We start from the raw sequence: 17,805 nt of genomic DNA on the forward strand, positions 1-17,805 counted from the left end.
ATTGGACGCCTGATAGGCCAATCAGGTGACAGGTAACCAGACCCAGTGCACCTGATTGGCTGAGAAGCGATCTATTCCCTAACACAACACTGTGTAGACAGTGAACGCAGAGCATTGCGCCCAGTGTTTACCATTTTGGAAGCCTATTAGAGCCTATGGCTCTAATCAGGACGCCTATTAGATCTGACGGCTCTAATCAGGCACTTCCAAAAACACCCCCACCGCTGTAATTCAGATTCCCGGCGCCCGACAAGGGGGCGGACACCTGAAAAGGGGGCGGAAGCAGCAACAATAGATCTATCTATTGGAGATTGACAGGTGCAGGAGAGAGGGCACCTGTCAATCTCAAATGCACCTCAATGATGGGGCACCATTCCTACCAACGATGGGGCACCATTTTTCGCAATGACACCAACAATGGGGAACCATTCCTCCCAATCATACCAACAATGGAGCACCATTCCTCCCAATCATACCAACAATGGGGCACCATTCCTCTCAATCATACCAACAATGGGGCGCCACTGCTCACAGTGACACCAACAATGGACACTATTCCTCCCAATCGCACCAATGATGGGGCACATTTTGTTACAATGACACCAACAATGGGCACCATTCCTTGTAATAACACCAACATTGGGCGGCCTTCCTCACAATGACACCAAATTTGGACCATTGCTTACTCCCACTAACAGCAGTCCAGCCCCCCCTAGAGTCTGAAGGACAGTAAATTGTTCCCTTGTATAGAAAGTTTGGAGAGCCCTGGTTTAAACGAGCCTTTCTCAACCTTTTTACCATGAAGGAACCCTTGCAATAACATTCAAGTCTCAGGGGAATCCCTGCTAAAAATTATTTTATATACAAATTGTGGACAGTGGCAAGAATGCTCCTTACAGTGGTGGTCAGTGGAAAGAATGCCCTCCTGATCATTGGCACCAAGGGTTACTCAACTAAAAAGAGAGAGGAGGACCTTCACTGGTCCCATAATGTTGGCTCTGCCAAGTGGCATTAGTGCCAGAACTATGCAGGCACCACCAGGTGAGAGTTTCATCCACTACAGCTCAAGGAACCCCTAGCAAACTCTGGAGGAACCCTAGTTGAGAACGGCTGTCTTATGCTTAATGCTTTGCCATGTGGTGTTCCCCAGTAGACATGTGCAATTAGTTTAGTTCCAAATTCTTTTTTTTAACACATTTTGACAAATTTGTTCATGCCGAAATTTCAGAATTTTTCGGATTTCTGAAATTTAAAAATTTGGAATTCCGAATTTTCGAAATTTTTAATTTCTGAATCTTCGGAAATTTGGAATTTCGTAAATTCGAAATTTCGTAAATTCGAAATTTTCGTAAATTCGAAATTTCGGAAATTCGAAATTTCGGAAATTCGAAATTTCGAGAATTGGAATTTCGGAATATTTACATTCCGGAATATTTAAATTTCGGAAATTAGGAAATTCCAAAATTCGAAATTAGGAAATTCCAAAATTCGAAAATTCCAAAATTCGAAATTAGGAAATTCCAAAATCCGAAATTAGGAAATTCCAAAATTCGAAATGAGAAAATTCCAAAATTCGAAATGAGAAAATTCCAAAATTCGAAATCAGAAATTTGAAAATTCCAAACGCCAAAAATGTGTTCGTTTTCGTTACATTAGTTTTTCGGAAATTCTGTAAATTCGAAAATTTGGAATTTCCGAAATTCGAAATGTCAAAAATTTGGAAATTCTAAAATTCGGAATTTCGAAAATTCATAACTTCGTAAATTCAGAACTTCGAAAATTCGAAAATTCAGAACTTCAAAAATTCGCAAATTCAGAACTTCGAAAATTCGCAAATTCAGAACTTCGAAAATTCGCAAATTCAGAACTTCGAAAATTCGGAAATTCAGAACTTCGAAAATTCGCAAATTCAGAACTTCGAAAATTCGCAAATTCAGAACTTCGAAAATTCGCAAATTCAGAACTTCAAAAATTCGGAAATTCAGAACTTCGAAAATTCGCAAATTCAGAACTTCGAAAATTCGCAAATTCAGAACTTTTCGAAAATTCAGAACTTCGGAAATAAAAAAGAAAATAGTTTCAGAATTTTCGAATTTCTGAAATTCTGAATTTTCGAATTTCTGAAATTCCGAATTTTCGAAGTTCTGAATTTCAGAATTTTCGAAGTTCTGAATTTCCAAATTCTCGAATTTACAGAATTTCCGAAAAATGCAAAAAAACAAATGTAACGAAAACGAACACATTTTTTGGCAGTGCACATGTCTAGTACTAAGGACTATACAGGGACCATTGGATCGCAGGTCAATCAGCCTCAGCTCAAGGAACCCCTAGAGACCTCTGGAGGAACCCTAGGATTCCATGGGATGGAATCCCATTCCTGCAGTTCTTTAAACTCATCAACTTTGTAGCTCTATAACTCTTCTGAACTTTTTTTTTGCCAAAAAGCAGTTAACACAAAGTGTCCCGGCGCTTTCATTCTCATTTTCTAAGTGTTCTATAAGCTTCTTCTATGAGTTGCAGATGACGAACTCCATGCGGTTCGCTGGAAATAGCAGCATCAACGTGAAAATGATTTTCCTCCACCACAGACAAAACCACATCCCATACCTTGTTAACAAGTTCAATAAAAGCGGCACATTTTTAAATACCCGTACTATAGGAGGTTTATGGGGCGAGGGGCATTAGCGAGCTCTGGTTCAGGCCCACGACGTTGGATGTGGTTCTAATTATGAAAGTATATTTGGTAACACCTTGTAATATCCGTGCATTTTGCCTCAAGTCAGGAGCAGTAAAGGGAACCTGTCATATCCAAAAAAAAAGGGGTCCCAAAGTGAAGGCAATACAAGGTGTCTTCTCTGCAGTCCCCGAACCTAGACCAGAGCTGGCATCATAGGGAGACAAAAGGGGCAAGGCCTCCACCTCAATACCCCCACACAGGGTACACCGGACTGACTTCCTTACATGATGTTTTTATTAGACAAAGACAAACACGTCCTCCAATCGCTGACCGCTCCACGCCGTTTGGATACACGCTGCCTGCGGATGTGATTGGCAGCTGGCTGGGACAAGGAGCGCCGTTGTTACATCAGAATGCTCATTGTTCTTGTGGCTGTGGATTGAGTTTCCTGGAGCTCAGGTGGTCCGGACAGCCCGGGTTCCCATTAATTACATCTGAAAGTAGCTGAGATTGTTCAAACATTATTAGGGGGGGTCTCTGAAATCTCAACATAAATTGCAGCCCCCCCCCCCCCCCCCCCGGAGAGCGACCATGACTGTTTCCGGGCTATTTATAAATCTCCAGGAATAGGAAACTTTGTAACTACGAATGAAGGGAATATTTGTACCCCCCGCGCCCCCCAAGTCTTCCCCAGGCCATATTCAGCAGGAACAACAAATTCCATGCACTACACTGACACCAACAATGGGGCACTATTCCTCCCACTGACACCAATGGTGGGCCACTATTCCTCCCACTGACACCAACAATGGGGCACTATTCCTCCCACTGACACCAATGGTGGGCCACTATTCCTCCCACTGACACCAACAATGGGGCACTATTCCTCCCACTGACACCAATGGTGGGCCACTATTCCTCCCACTGACACCAATGATGGGGCAGAATTCCTCCCATTGTCACCGACAATGGGGCACTATTCCTCCCACCAACACCAAGGATAGGGCACTATTCCTCCCACTGACACCAACAATGGGGCACTATTCCTCCCACCAACACCAACGATGGGGCACTATTCCTCCCACCGTCACCAAGGATGGGGCACTATCCCTCCCACCGACAACAACGATGGGGCACTATCCCTCCCACCGACAACAACGATGGGGCACTATTCCTCCCACCAACAACAACGATGGGGCACTATTCCTCCCATTGACATGACCAATGGTGGGCCACTATTCCTCCCATTGTCACCAATGATGGGGCAGAATTCCTACCATTGTCACCAATGACAGGGCAGAATTCCTCCCATTGTCACCAATGATGGTCCAGAATTTCTCCCACTGACACCAACGATGGGGCACTATTCCTTCCACTAACACCAATAATGGGGCAATATTCCTCCCACCAACACCAAGGATGGGGCAGAATTTCTCCCATTGACATGACCAATGGTGGGCCACTATTCCTCCCACTGACACCAATGGTGGGCCACTATTCCTCCCACTGACACCAATGATGGGGCAGAATTCCTCCCATTGTCACCAATGATGGGGCAGAATTCCTCCCATTGTCACCAATGACGGGGCAGAATTCCTCCCATTGTCACCAATGACGGGGCAGAATTCCTCCCATTGACGCCAATGATGGTCCAGAATTCCTCCCACTGACACCAACGATGGGGCACTATTCCTTCCACTGACACCAATGATGGGGCAATATTCCTTCCACTGACACCAATGATGGGGCAGAATTCCTCCCATTGTCACCAATGATGGGGCAGAATTCCTCCCATTGACACCGACGATGGGGCAGAATTCCTGCCATTGACACCAACGATGGGGCAATATTCCTTTCACCAACACCAATGATGGGGCACTATTCCTCCCACTGACACCAATGATGGGGCAGAATTCCTTCCACTGACACCAATGATGGGACACTATTTTTCCCACTGACGCCAATGATGGGACACTATTCCTTTCACTGACACCAATGAAGGGGCACTATTTTTTTTCACTGACACCAACGATGGGGTAGAATTGCTTTCATTGACATCAATGATGGGGCAATATTCCTCCCACCAACACCAATGATATGGCAATTTTTACTTACACTGGAAGCCAGGACATTTTCTACTACCATTGGCCACAGTCTGCCCCCCCCCCCCCCTAAAAGTCTAAAGGACAGTAAACTGGTCCTTTGTTTAGAAAGTTTGAAGACCCCTGCACTACACTAATGATGACTACCATGAATGTAGGTCATGTCAAGAGTTAGGCTCATGTCCAACGGGTGAATTGCCCGTTTGTCCTTATAGATTCACTCCCTTGCCAGCAGCTTAGCCGATCCCCTAAGAACATTTGATCAGAAGAGAAAACTGCTTAAAACAATAGCCCAAGAACATTTGACCAGTATAGAAAATAGCCTGAAACAATAGCCTTACAACAGTTGACCAAAAACAGTCTAAAGCCCCGTACACGCGATCGGGAATTTCTGATGGAAAAAGTCAGATGGACTGTGAAAGGGTCCATTGAGATGCATGGAGAGTGTTTTATGAGTGTTTTAATAGCGCTATTTTTAACGCTAAAACGCTGTACAAACGCTTCAGTGTGAAAGGGGTCTAAGAGCAATCAATCAGAAGAGAAAATTACTTAAAACTGCAGAGAAAGTAGCCTAAAACAATAACCTAAGAACAATCAACCAATAGAGAACATAGCCTAACAATAACAATAACCTGACAACATTTGATCAAAAAACAGACTAAAATAATAAGCTAAGAACATTCAACCTGTAGAGAAAATAACCTAAAACAATAGCTTAGCAACAATAGCCTGAGAACATTCAACCAGCAGAGAAAATAACCTAAAACAATAGCCTAAAAACATTTGACCAAAGCAATAACCTAAGAACAACCAATAGAGAAATAGCCTAAAACAATACATTAGCAACAAGAGCATTCAACCAGCAGATAAAATAGCCTAAAACAATAGCCTAACATCATTTGACCAAAAAAGCCTAAAACAATAGCCTAACAACATTCAACCAATAGAGAAAATAACCTAAAATAATAGCTCAGCAATAAAATCCTAAAAACATTTGATCTGAAAACACTGTATCCTAAAACAATAGCCTAACAACATTCAACCAGCAGAGAAAATAGCCTAAAACAATAGCCTAAGAGCAATCAACTAATAGAGAAATTTGATCAAAAACAGACTAAAATTATAAGCTAAGAACATTCCACCTGTAGAGAAAATAGAGTAAAATAATAGCTTAGCAACAATAGCCTAAGAGCAATCAATCAGAAGAGAAAATAACCTAAAACAATAGCCTAACAACATTTGACCAAAAAAGCCTAAAACAATAGCCTAACAACATTCAACCAATAGAGAACATAGCCCAACAATAACCTGACAACATTTGTTTAAAAAACAGACTAAAATAATAAGCTAAGAACATTCAACCTGTAGAGAAAATAGCCTAAAACAGTAGCTTAGCAACAATAGCCTGAGAACATTCAACCAGCAGAGAAAATAACCTAAAACAATAGCCTAACAACATTTGACCAAATCAATAACCTAAGAACAAACAACCAATTGAGAAATAGCCTAAAACAATAGATTAGCAACAATAGCATTCAACCAGCAGAGAAAATAGCCTAAGAACAATCAACTAATAGAGAAATTTGATCAAAAACAGACTAAAATAATAAGCTAAGAACATTCCACCTGTAGGGAAAATAGGCTAAAAGTTTTAAAACAATAGCTTAGCAACAATAGCCTAAGAGCAATCAATCAGAAGAGAAAATAACCTAAAACAATAGCCTAACAACATTTGACCAAAAAAGCCTAAAACAATAGCCTAACAACATTTGACCAAAAAAGCCTAAAACAATAGCCTAACAACATTCAACCAATAGAGAAAATAACCTTCAATAATAGCTCAGCAATAAAATACTAAAAACATTTGGGGGCAGATCCACGTAGATTTGCATGGGCGCAGCGTATGGGAGATACGCTACGCCGCTGTAACTTACTTTGTGATGCTTTGAATCCACAAAGAATTTGCGCCGTAAGTTCCGGCGGCGTAGTCTATCTCTCGCGGCGTAACGGCGCCTAATTCAAATCGGCGAGTAGGGGGGCGTGTTTCATTTAAATGAAGCGCGTCCCCGCGCCGAACGAACTGCGCATGCGCCGTCCCTAAATTTTCCGCCGTGCATTGCGCTAAATTACGTCGCAAGGACGTCATTGTTTTGACGTGGACGTAAATTACGTCCATTCCCGATTCACGGACGACTTACGCAAAAAATAAAAAAATATTCAAATTAACCTCTTCCATACCGGGCAGTTATACACCCATCCATACCAGGCCTATTCTGGCACTTCTCTCCTACATGTACAAATCATAATTTTTTTGCTAGAAAATTACGCAGAACCCCCAAACATTATATATGTTTTTTTAGCAGACACCCTAGGGAATAAAACGACGGTCATTGAAACCTTTTATCTTGCACGGTATTTGCGCAATAATTTTTCAAACGCCTTTTTTTTGGAAAAAAATTGTTTCATGAATTAAAAAAATTAAAAAACAGTAAAGTTAGCCCAATTTTTTTGTAAAATAGGAAAGATGATGTTACACCGAGTAAATAGATACCTAACATGTCACGCTTTAAAAATTGCGCACACTCATGGAATGGCGCCAAACTTCGGTACTTAAAAATCTCCATAGGCAACGATTTGAAAATTTTTACAGGTTACCAGTTTAGATTTACAGAGGAGATCTAGTGCTAGAATTGTTGCTGGCACTCTAACGCACGCGGCGATACCTCACATGTGTGGTTTAAACGGCGTTTACATATGTCGGCGGGACTTGCGTGTGCGTTCGCTTCTGCGCGCAAGCTACCGGGGACAGGGGCGTTAAAAAAATAAATTTTATTTCTTTTTTTTTTTATATATATTTATTTCCTTTTTTACACTTTTTTTTTTAATTTTTTTTTTTTTTTGATCACTTTTATTCCTATTACAAGGAATGTAAACATCCCTTGTAATAGGAATGTGTGTGACAGGTACTCTTTATGGAGAGATGCAGGGTCAATAAGACCCCACATCTCTCCTCCAGGCTGGAAAGCATGAAATCGGTGAAAAAAATTCACCGATCTCTTGCTTGCTGTTGCTTAGCAGCCGCAATCGCGGCTTTGTTTACTTACAGGGACCCGGGCGTGACGTCATCACATCGCGCCCGGGTCCTCCGACGGTCATAGAGATGACTGGTGACCATCTGGTCACCAGTCATCTCTATGCTTCCTGCGCGCGCCGGACGATTCGTTCTCCGGGCCCCCGATGGCATGGGAGAGCCCGGAGAAGCACCGGATGGCGGCGGGAGGGGGGGGATGTCCCCTCCCGCCGCCTGTAAGAACGATCTAGCGGCGGAACCGCCGCTATGATCGTTCTTACGTTGTGCAGAATCGCCGGCAGTTTAGAAGGATATCTGAATGATGCCTCTAGCTGCAGGCATCATTCAGATATCCCCCCCACAAAGCCCAGGACGTCATATGACGTCCACTCAGAACGGCAGAGGTTCTTTGTGGACGTCATTTTACTATGGGCCGGTAGGGAAGTGGTTAAACGCGGGAACGACGGCCATACTTAACATAGCAGGTCTAACTATACGGCGAAAAAAGCCGACTAGAGACGACGTAAAGGAATGCGCCGGCCGCTCGTACGTTCGTGGATCGTCGGAAATAGCTAATTTGCATACTCCTCGCGGAAAACGACGTGAACGCCACCCAGCGGACGCCGAAAAATTGCATCTTAGATCCAAAGGCGTACGAAGACGTACGCCTGTCGGATCTAACCCAGATGCCGTCGTATCTTGTTTTGAGGATTCAAAACAACGATACGACGCGGGAAATTTGAAAGTACGCCGGCGTATCAGTAGATACGCCGGCGTACTCTCTCTGTGGATCTGCCCCTTGATCTGAAAACACTGTATCCTAAAATAATAGCCTAACAACATAAAAAATAAATAAAAAAAAAGCATAAACAATAGCCTAAAAACACCCAACCAGAAGAGAAAATAGCTTCAAACAAAAGCCTAAGAACATTTTGATCAAAAATAGACAAAACAATAGCAGAAGAAAAAATAATTGTTTTCTTGAACACAATTATAAAATAATATTTTTAGAAGCTTCTCAAGTCACATGACATTAAAAAATCCGCTCAGGAACCGCTGTAGCAGGTTTTGCGCCCTACAACCAAACGAATGAACCTCCCATTAACGCCACCCTCTGGAGTCCTTCCTATGTAATAGCAGGGAGGGGGAGGAGTTGGTGGTCTGGCTGTGCGTTTTATAGAGAATAACATGACACATGTTCCACAGCGAGTCTTTACATTCGAGGGGAGGGGGGAGGGGGGCGCACTCATTCCAGAACTTATAAGCCGAGCACAGAAACATCCACGGGTGGATGTAAAAAATTACCAAATAAAAAAATCTTTATATGATGGAGCTGAGAGTTGTAGAGACATCTGGGGCGGGTCATTAGCACTAAACGGAAATTCACAGCCTTTTATAGAGAGATATATATATACCGTGTTTCCCCGAAAATAAGCCCAGGTCTTATATTAATTATGCCAACAAAAGACACAGTAGGGCTTATTTTCAGGGTAGGTCTTACCATGTAATGTGCTGTCTTCTCTCCCTCCCTGCCTGCCCGGAATCCCCAGTGTGATCTGAGTTAAAATGCTTGTAAAATCCTATAATCCCCTCTATTACAGTAGTATATAATGTACAATGTGTGCGTTTCTGTAATATAATTGAGCCAAATACATTTGTTATAGCGCCGCTCTGCACTTCCGTTACCCGCCGCAGCTCTCTTCCCTGCAATTATATTACAGAAACACACACATTGTACATTATATACTACTGTAATAGAGTGGATTATAGGATTTTACAAGCATTTTTTAACTAGGGCTTATTTTTGGGGTAGGGCTTATATTGCAGCCTTCCTGGAAAATAGCACTAGGTCTTATTTTCAGGGTAGGTCTTATTTTTGGGGAAACAGGGTATAAATCATATACTGATAGACCTTATGTAGTATGTAACAAGGAGGCTGACGTCTCCTACAAACGGCCACTAGAGGGAGCCCAGCGCATCAGCACATGAAATATGATGAAGAAAATATAGCTCAGCAAAGAGGAAAAAATCGTATAAAAAATGTAAATAAAATCACTTTTTTTGAAGGATCTGTCTAAATAAAAACTCGGAATGTATAAACACTTATTTAAATACAAGATAAAAAAAAAAAAAAAAACATTTAGGCTGCATTCACACCTAAGCGACAAGTAACGGCGCGTACGCGGCGTATTTTGCCGCGATTCGTTTAACTTTTTTTTTTTTTAACAAATCATTTCCATTGCTGTCTATGGCCGAACGCCAATGCCGCCTGAAAAAAAGGGTCCGGGACTTGTTTTCAGGCGGCAGGCGTACGGCGTTTCGGCGTTCGGCGTGAGATGTGAACCATCTCATAGACAGCAATGGAAATTCGCCCCTCCAGCGTATCGAGCGTCGGGCGTTTTGTCGCCAAGGTGTGAATGGAGCCTAAGGCCCAGATTCTCAAAGGAGATACAACGGCGTATCTCCAGATACGCCGTCGTATCTCTGAGTCTGAGCGGTCGTATCTATGCGCCTGATTCTTAGAATCAGTTACGCATAGATTTCTGTTAGATCCAACCGGCGGATTGTAACTGCATATTTACGCTGGCGGCTAGGGGTGTCTACGCTGATTTACGCCTAGAAATATGTGAATCAGCTAAATACGCGAATTCACGAACGTACGCCCAGCCGACGCAGTACAGATACGCCGTTTACGTTAGGCTTTTCCCGGCGTAAAGTTGCCCCTGCTATATGAGGCGCAGCCAATGTTAAGTATGGACGTCGTTCCTGCGTCGAATTTTAAAAAATTTATGTTGTTTGCGTAAGTCGTTTGTGAATGGGGCTGGACGTCATTTACATTCACGTCGAAACCAATACGTCCTTGCGGCGTACTTTGGAGCAATGCACACTGGGATATTCCACGGACGGCGCATTCGCAAGTTATTTACATAAAACGCGCTCCCCTGTTCCACATTTGAATTAGGCGGGCTTACGCCGGCCTATTTACGCTACGCCGCCGCAACTTACGGAGCAAGTGCTTTGAGAATACTGCACTTGCCCGTCTAAGTTGCGGAGGCGTAACGTAAATAGGATACGCTACGCCGGAACAAAGATACGCTCTTCTACGAGAATCTGGCCCTAAAAATGTGTAAGTGATTCAATGAAGTTCTTTAGGATCATTTTACGTTACTCAATCCTGACAGATGGAGGCATAAAAAAAAAATCCAGATTTTTCTTTTTTTATATTTATAACGTGTATCGTTTTATCAGACATGCCACAGTTGTCAGTGCCCCTGTATAGCCCACACCTTTCCTGTACTCCCTGTGTGAACTATATAGTGAAAGAGTCATATTTGAATACCGAAAAGGCCTATCAGGCGTCCAATCATAGCAGAGGACGAGACGAGGACGGGAGAAGACATCGAGGACTCGGATCGTGGAGGACAGCGCCGAGACAGGTAAGTGGCAGCCTTTGATGATGCACAGTAGCGGCAATTGATGGGGCACACTGGCGGACATTGATGGGGCATACTGGCAGCAATTGATGGGCACAGTGGAGGAAATTTATGGGCACAGTGGCAGCAATAAATGGGGCACACTGGCGGTAATTGATGGGGCACAGTGGCGGCAATTGATGGGGCACAGTGGCGGCAATTGATGGGGCACAGTGGCGGCAATTGATGTGGCACACTGGTGGCAATTGATGGGGCACACTGGCGGCAATTTATAGGGGACACTGGCGGCAATTGATGGGCACAGTGGTGGAAATATATGGGCACAGTGGCGGCAATTGATGGGGCACACTGGCAGCAATTGATGGGCACAGTAGCGGCAATTGATGGCCACAGTGGTGGCAATTGATGGGGCACACTGGCAGCAATTGATGGACACAATGGCGACAATTGATGGGCACACTGGCAACAATTGATGGGCACAGTAGCGACAATTGATGGCCACAGTGGTGGCAATTGATGGGGCATACTTGCAGTAATTGATGGGGCACACTGGTAGCAATTGATGGGGCACACTGGCAGCAATTGATGGACACGGTGGCGGCAATTGATGGGCACACTGGCGGCAATTGATGGGCACAGTAGCGGCAATTGATGGCCACCGTGGTGGCAATTGATGGGGCACACTTGCAGTAATTGATAGGGCACACTGGTAGCAATTGATTGGGCACACTGGCAGCAATTGATGGACACAGTGGCGGCAATTGATGGGCACACTGGCAGCAATTGATGGGTACAGTAGCTGCGATTGATGGCACAGTGGCGGCAATTTATGGGTGCAGTGGCTGCGTTTGATGGGCACAGTGGCTGCGCTTGATGGTTTTTCTTTCAGTTTGTTTGCGCCCCCACTGATTTTGACCTGCGCCTTTTTGAATTTAGAATTTGGAGTGGTTAGGGTAACAGCCATCGACCACGGATCTTTAATACTTGTTGCCAACGCATCATGTGGTATGCATTTTCATGCGCTGCCTTTGACTTCTTTGGCCTTTTCCAAAATGCAGAAAAAAAATGGACGTGTATTTTTCAAAACGCACAACATTATCTTTATTGATAGGGAATCAAGACGCACGCACTTTAGTGCATCGCAGCTAATACATTACAATATAACAGAGTCAATGGGCCTTTAATGCTAAACTGCTTTTAAATATATCAGAAACAGTTTCCAGGGGCGATCTCTGACATTGTGGGCGACTTTGCATATGATCAGGAGAACGCATGGACGGGAATGAAGTTTGTCGGAAACCCCACGCTGCATTTCCATCCATCACAGTTGCTTGTGCAGGTTCAGCCCTTAGGGCATCCCGGCCAGTTAATGGTTAATGGGGCATTGCACAGCACAGCGATTTAATGAGCTATTAAAGGGGGGGGGGGGGGGGGGTGTTGGATCCTGACACCGGCCTAGAATGTCTTTTATGTGCGTTTTGTATGTCAGTTTTTAGCACTCCGGGCATCACCAGGAAACATAAAATCTAAAACATGCATCCATATTTGTCAAAGGCAACATCATCACCCCCAGAAGTGCCAGAGAAATTGGCAGGATATTAAAGGAAGACGGGGCTTTGGAGGAGACCATCGGAGGCAGCAAGTTTGGCAGATCTCAGGAACCACTTCAAGAGGATTTTTCTCATTACACAGAAAGGAAAGGGGAAAGGGAGGGCAGGGAAAAAAAAAAAAAAGACGAGGAGGAGACGAGAAACGGGATCAAAATGTTTTATTTTTATTTAAATCAGTTTTATTTATTTATAGCGGAGTTCCACCCAATAAGCTTCAAAAAAGGGTGGCCTTCAGAGGGAGGGTGCCGTTTCACTGCCGTTCCACGCAGGGCCGTCTTAATAGCATCATGAGGGCAAAGTAATGCTCTGGGGCCCCTACAACGATGACAGTGCAGGTAAACAGACATCAAGTAGGTAGGAGGCAGACTGCCTCCCCTGTGTATCTATCACTCTCAGTGCCATCATGGGGCCCCATGGGCTCAAGGACCAGCTGCTTTGGCGAAAGTGCAGGGGCCCCCCCCATGCAGCTGGGGCCCCTGGGCAGTGCCCAGGTGTGCCCTCTCATTAAGACAACCCTGGTGCCACGCCGCTGGGGGGGGGGCGAGGGTGTTTCCGCCCCCCAAAAGAAGAGTCCACCAGACGCCATTGATTGATAGCCTGAGCCAGCTGCTCCCACCCACTCCAGCACCACAGTGCTCTGGGGGTGGGGCAGAGGAGAGATCCGGCGAGATCATATTATTGGTCCCTAAATCCTACTACATCTCCACTTTACTTCCCACCATTCAGTCACTGAGGTCTAGCAGGTGTGATTTTTGAGGGATAATTCATAGAAGGGTACTTACACAGAGCCTGGACTTGCTGTGGGAGGAGGACCTGCAGGAATAAGAATTGACAGGTAAGAAGATCAGGAAATGGAAATATATATATATATATATATATATATATATATATATATATATATATAAAAAGGATATTTAAAGCTAAACACCAGACAAAATTTAAAGCCCTATTCCCCCCCACCGATACCAATGATGGGGCACTATTTCTCCCACTGATACCAATGGTGGGGCACTATTTCTCCCACTGACACCAATGGTGGGACACTATTTTTCCCACTGACACCAATGGTGGGACACTATTTCTCCCACTGATACCAATGGTGGGACACTATTTTTCCCACTGATATCAATGGTGGGACACTATTCCTCCCACTGACACCAATGGTGGGACACTATTTCTCCTACTGATACCAATGGTGGGACACTACTCCTCCCCTAATACTAATTGTGGGACACTATTCCTTCCACTGATGCCAGGACATTTTCTATCCCCACTGGTCACACTCTGGCCCCCCTAAATTCTGAAGGACAGTAAACTGGCCCTTTGTTTAGAAATTTTGGAGACCCCTTTACTAGACAATACATTGGACGCCACCCACAATAAATGACACCACCACACATCACAAATAGAGCAAGTACATTGCAATGCAATACAACGCACAAGTGTGAATGGTCCAGTGGTGTGCTGAGCTCTGCTGTCCAATACGTTGGGTGCCGTCCACAATGAATGGCCCCACCACACACTGTACATAGAGCAAATGCATTGCCATGCTTGCATGGTGGTGCCATTCATACTGTGCAATACGTTGGGTGCCGTCCACAATAAATGGGCCCACCACGCACTGTACATAGAGAAAATGCATTGCCATGCTTGCATGGTGGTGCTATTCATACTCTGCAATACGTTGGGTGCAATCCACAATGAAGGGCACCACCCCACACCGCACATAGAGCAGGTGCATTGTCATGCTGGACACAACTCACGAGTGTGAATGGTCCAGTGGTGTGCCAAGCTCTGCTGTCCAATATGTTGGGTGCTAATCACAATGAATGGCACCACCATGCACCGTATATAGAGCAAGTACATTGCCATGCTTGCATGGTGGTGCCATTCATACTGTGCAATACGTTGGGTGCCGTCCACAATGAATGGCACCACCACACCGCACATAGAGTAGGTGCATTGCCATGCTGGCCACAAGGCACGAGTGTGAATTGTTTAGTGGTGTGTCAAGCTCTGCTGTACAATACGTTGGGTGCTGTCCACAATGAATGGCACCACCACACACCGTACATAGAGCAAGTGCCTTGCCATGCTGGACACAATACACAAGTGTGGATGGTCCTTCATACTTACCTGTCCTGCTGCATGTTCCTGCAATCTCCTCTTTCAATGCCAATTGAAGCATCTTCATATCCAACATAATTCCAGGTGTGTCTGTGGTTCTGTCTGCCGCCCCCTATGTCACTATTGTGCTTTGTAGAATCGTATGGGGCAGCGGAATGACCCACAACACGCGGAATGGGGACACAAGCAACAATCATTCCCAGAAGCAGGGCCGCCATCAGGGGGGTACAGGCAGTACACCTGTAAGGGGCCCGGTGGTCCCCAGGGGCCCGGATGGCATCCCCCTTTTTTTTCAATTTTTTAAACTTTTTTTTTTCCGTCAGCACCCAAAGCCCCCCCCCCACCTCTAAGGGGCCTGATGGTCCCTATTGCCCCAGATGGCATCACCCATTTTTTTTTTTGTTAGCACCCAAAGCCCCAACCCCGACCTCTAAGGGGCCCATTGGTCCACAGGGCCCCCGGAAGACATCTCCCTTTTTTTTTGTTCGTCAGCACCCAGTGGTCCCCAGGGCCCCGGATGGCATCCCCCTTTTATTGTCAGCACCCAAAGCCCCCCCCCCCTGACCTCTAAGGGGCCCGGATGGCATCCCCTTTTTTTCTATTTATTTATCTCGTTTTTTCGTCAGCACCCAAAGCCCCCCCCCAACCTCTAAGGGGCCCAGTAGTCCCCAGGGCCCCGAATGGCATCCCCCTCTTTTTTTTGTTCGTCAGCACCCTAAGCCCCCCGACCTCTAAGGGGCCCAGATGGCATCCCCTTTTTTTTATTTATTTAACTATTTTTTTCGTCAGCACCCAAAGCCCCCCAACCTCTAAGGGGCCCAGTGGTGCCCCAGATGGCATCCCCCTGAGCTTAATTCTGTGGATTTTCCCCCCCCCACCCAGCTTCTCAATGCGCGGCGCTCCCCCACCTCTCAACTTGCTACACTCCCCCCGCTTCTCAACTTGCGTCACCCCCCGCTACTCAACTTGCGTCACTCCCCCCCTTCTCAATTTGCGCCGGCAGAGCAACCCCCTCCCCTCGGTTCTCTGCTGCAGGGGGCCCATGCCTGAAGCTGTGTAAGGGGCCCCAAAATTCCTGATGGCGGCCCTGCCCAGAAGTGTGCTGGATGTGAAGGTCCTTCAGCCAATGAAGACAGTGAAGGTTTCAGGAACTGTCAGCGGAGTATTTTTTTAAAAAAGCGACAGAGTTGTTTTTGAAGACCGTCAAACCTTTCCTCAAACTCACCAAATTTCACAAAGAGCACCCCGGTTGTAGAGACGGTTTTGCGTCCATTAGTGGCCACACACTGGAAGTACCCGGTGTCCGTAGTATCCAGATTCCGTATCCGCAATCTTGACCCGTAATTGGTCGTACGAAACGATATCCGGCGCGGCTCTTGGACAACAGGGGCGTCGTTTTTCAACCATCGTATGGTCGGAGACGGGTTCCCCGAAACCTTGCAATGCATTTCAGCCGTCTGGCCCAAAGACGTGGTTATATTGTTCATCGGTTCATCCAACGTTAAATAAATATCTGCCAGAGAGAAGAGAAAGATAATTAGTACCATCGATAAATAAAGGATAGGGGATTGCAAGAGGATATCAGGTGAAATTCAATTACTTACACTCCTTGTATTTGAAGCATAATTAAAGGCACAACTTTTCTTTTAGTTTTGGACGGAGTGGAGAGGGAATAGAACCCCCGTCAGTTTTTATTGCCGTCTACGCCCCCATTAGTGAGATTCACCCTCTCTTTTTGTCCTGTTTACCATTATTATTGAAAGTGAAAAGAAAAACTTAAATTGTGAGTTGTTACCAAAACAGGAATAGAGGGTAAATCTTCCAACGGGAGCCAATGGCTGCGCTGCTATCAATCTATTCAATGAGAAGACCGGGCCGAGAAGCCAGCGCGTTTTCTACGTGGGACTTTTGGGGGCTCAGGTAAGTAAATGGGGGGGGGGGGGCGCTTGCGGGCAGATGTTTTTTCACCTTAATGCATATGATGCATTAAAGGGGTTGTAAAATTCTATGCATAAGGGTGAAAGAACATCTGCCGATTATAGGCCCCCCGAAACCCCCTTTACTTACCTGAACCCTCGAAAGTCCCGCGCCATGAACGCGCAGGCTTCTCGGTCATCTTCCGGGCTCTGTCTTTGGTTTGATTGAAAGCAGCGCAGCCATTGGCTCGTGCTGCTCTCAATCACATCCAATGACGTGGTGCCGCGGGGGGGGCGGGGCCGAGTGATACAGTCGGCGGTATGGCCGCCGTCTGTATTACGGGAGCATGCCCACAAAGATTCAACACCATACTCGCTCGCATGAAGGTGTTGCATCCTTGCGGGGGGAGCCGAGACAGCCGCCGAGGGACCCCAGAAGACGAGGTTCGGCGCCACTCTGTGGAAAACGAGCTGATACAGTGGAGGTAAGTATAACATGTTTGTTATTTAAAAAAAATATATATATATAACTTTAGTGATCCTTTAAAGCGGTAGTTCACCCTAAAAATTTTTTTAACATTAGATTCATGCTCATTTTGTCTAGGGGAATCGGGTAGTTTTTTTAAAAACGAAGCAGTACTTACCGTTTTAGAGAGCGATCTTCTCCGCCGCTTCCGGGTATGGTCTTCGGGACTGGGCGTTCCTATTTGATTGACAGGCTTCCGACAGGCTTCCGACGGTCGCATACATCGCGTCACGAGTAGCCGAAAGAAGCCGAATGTCGGTGCGGCTCTATACGGCGGCGTTCGGCTACTTTCGGAAAATCGTGACGCGATGGATGCGACCGTCGGAAGCCTGTCGGAAGACTG

The 17,805-nt window shown here is 45.4% G+C and overlaps 1 protein-coding gene across 1 annotated transcript in view; it reads right to left on the minus strand.

Moving 5' to 3' along the window:
- The window catches only part of ROR1 (receptor tyrosine kinase like orphan receptor 1), a 340,836-nt gene that overhangs the window by 41,686 nt on the left and 281,345 nt on the right, over positions 1-17,805 (minus strand). The window contains exons 3-4 of the mRNA XM_040360774.1: positions 16,246-16,533; positions 13,676-13,706 (exon numbers count right to left, since the gene is read on the minus strand). Of these exons, the coding sequence (XP_040216708.1) occupies positions 13,676-13,706; positions 16,246-16,533 (319 nt within the window). The remainder of the gene's footprint in view (positions 1-13,675; positions 13,707-16,245; positions 16,534-17,805) is intronic.

Source organism: Rana temporaria, chromosome 7 (assembly GCF_905171775.1).
Source record: "Rana temporaria chromosome 7, aRanTem1.1, whole genome shotgun sequence".
NCBI lineage: Eukaryota > Metazoa > Chordata > Amphibia > Anura > Ranidae > Rana > Rana temporaria.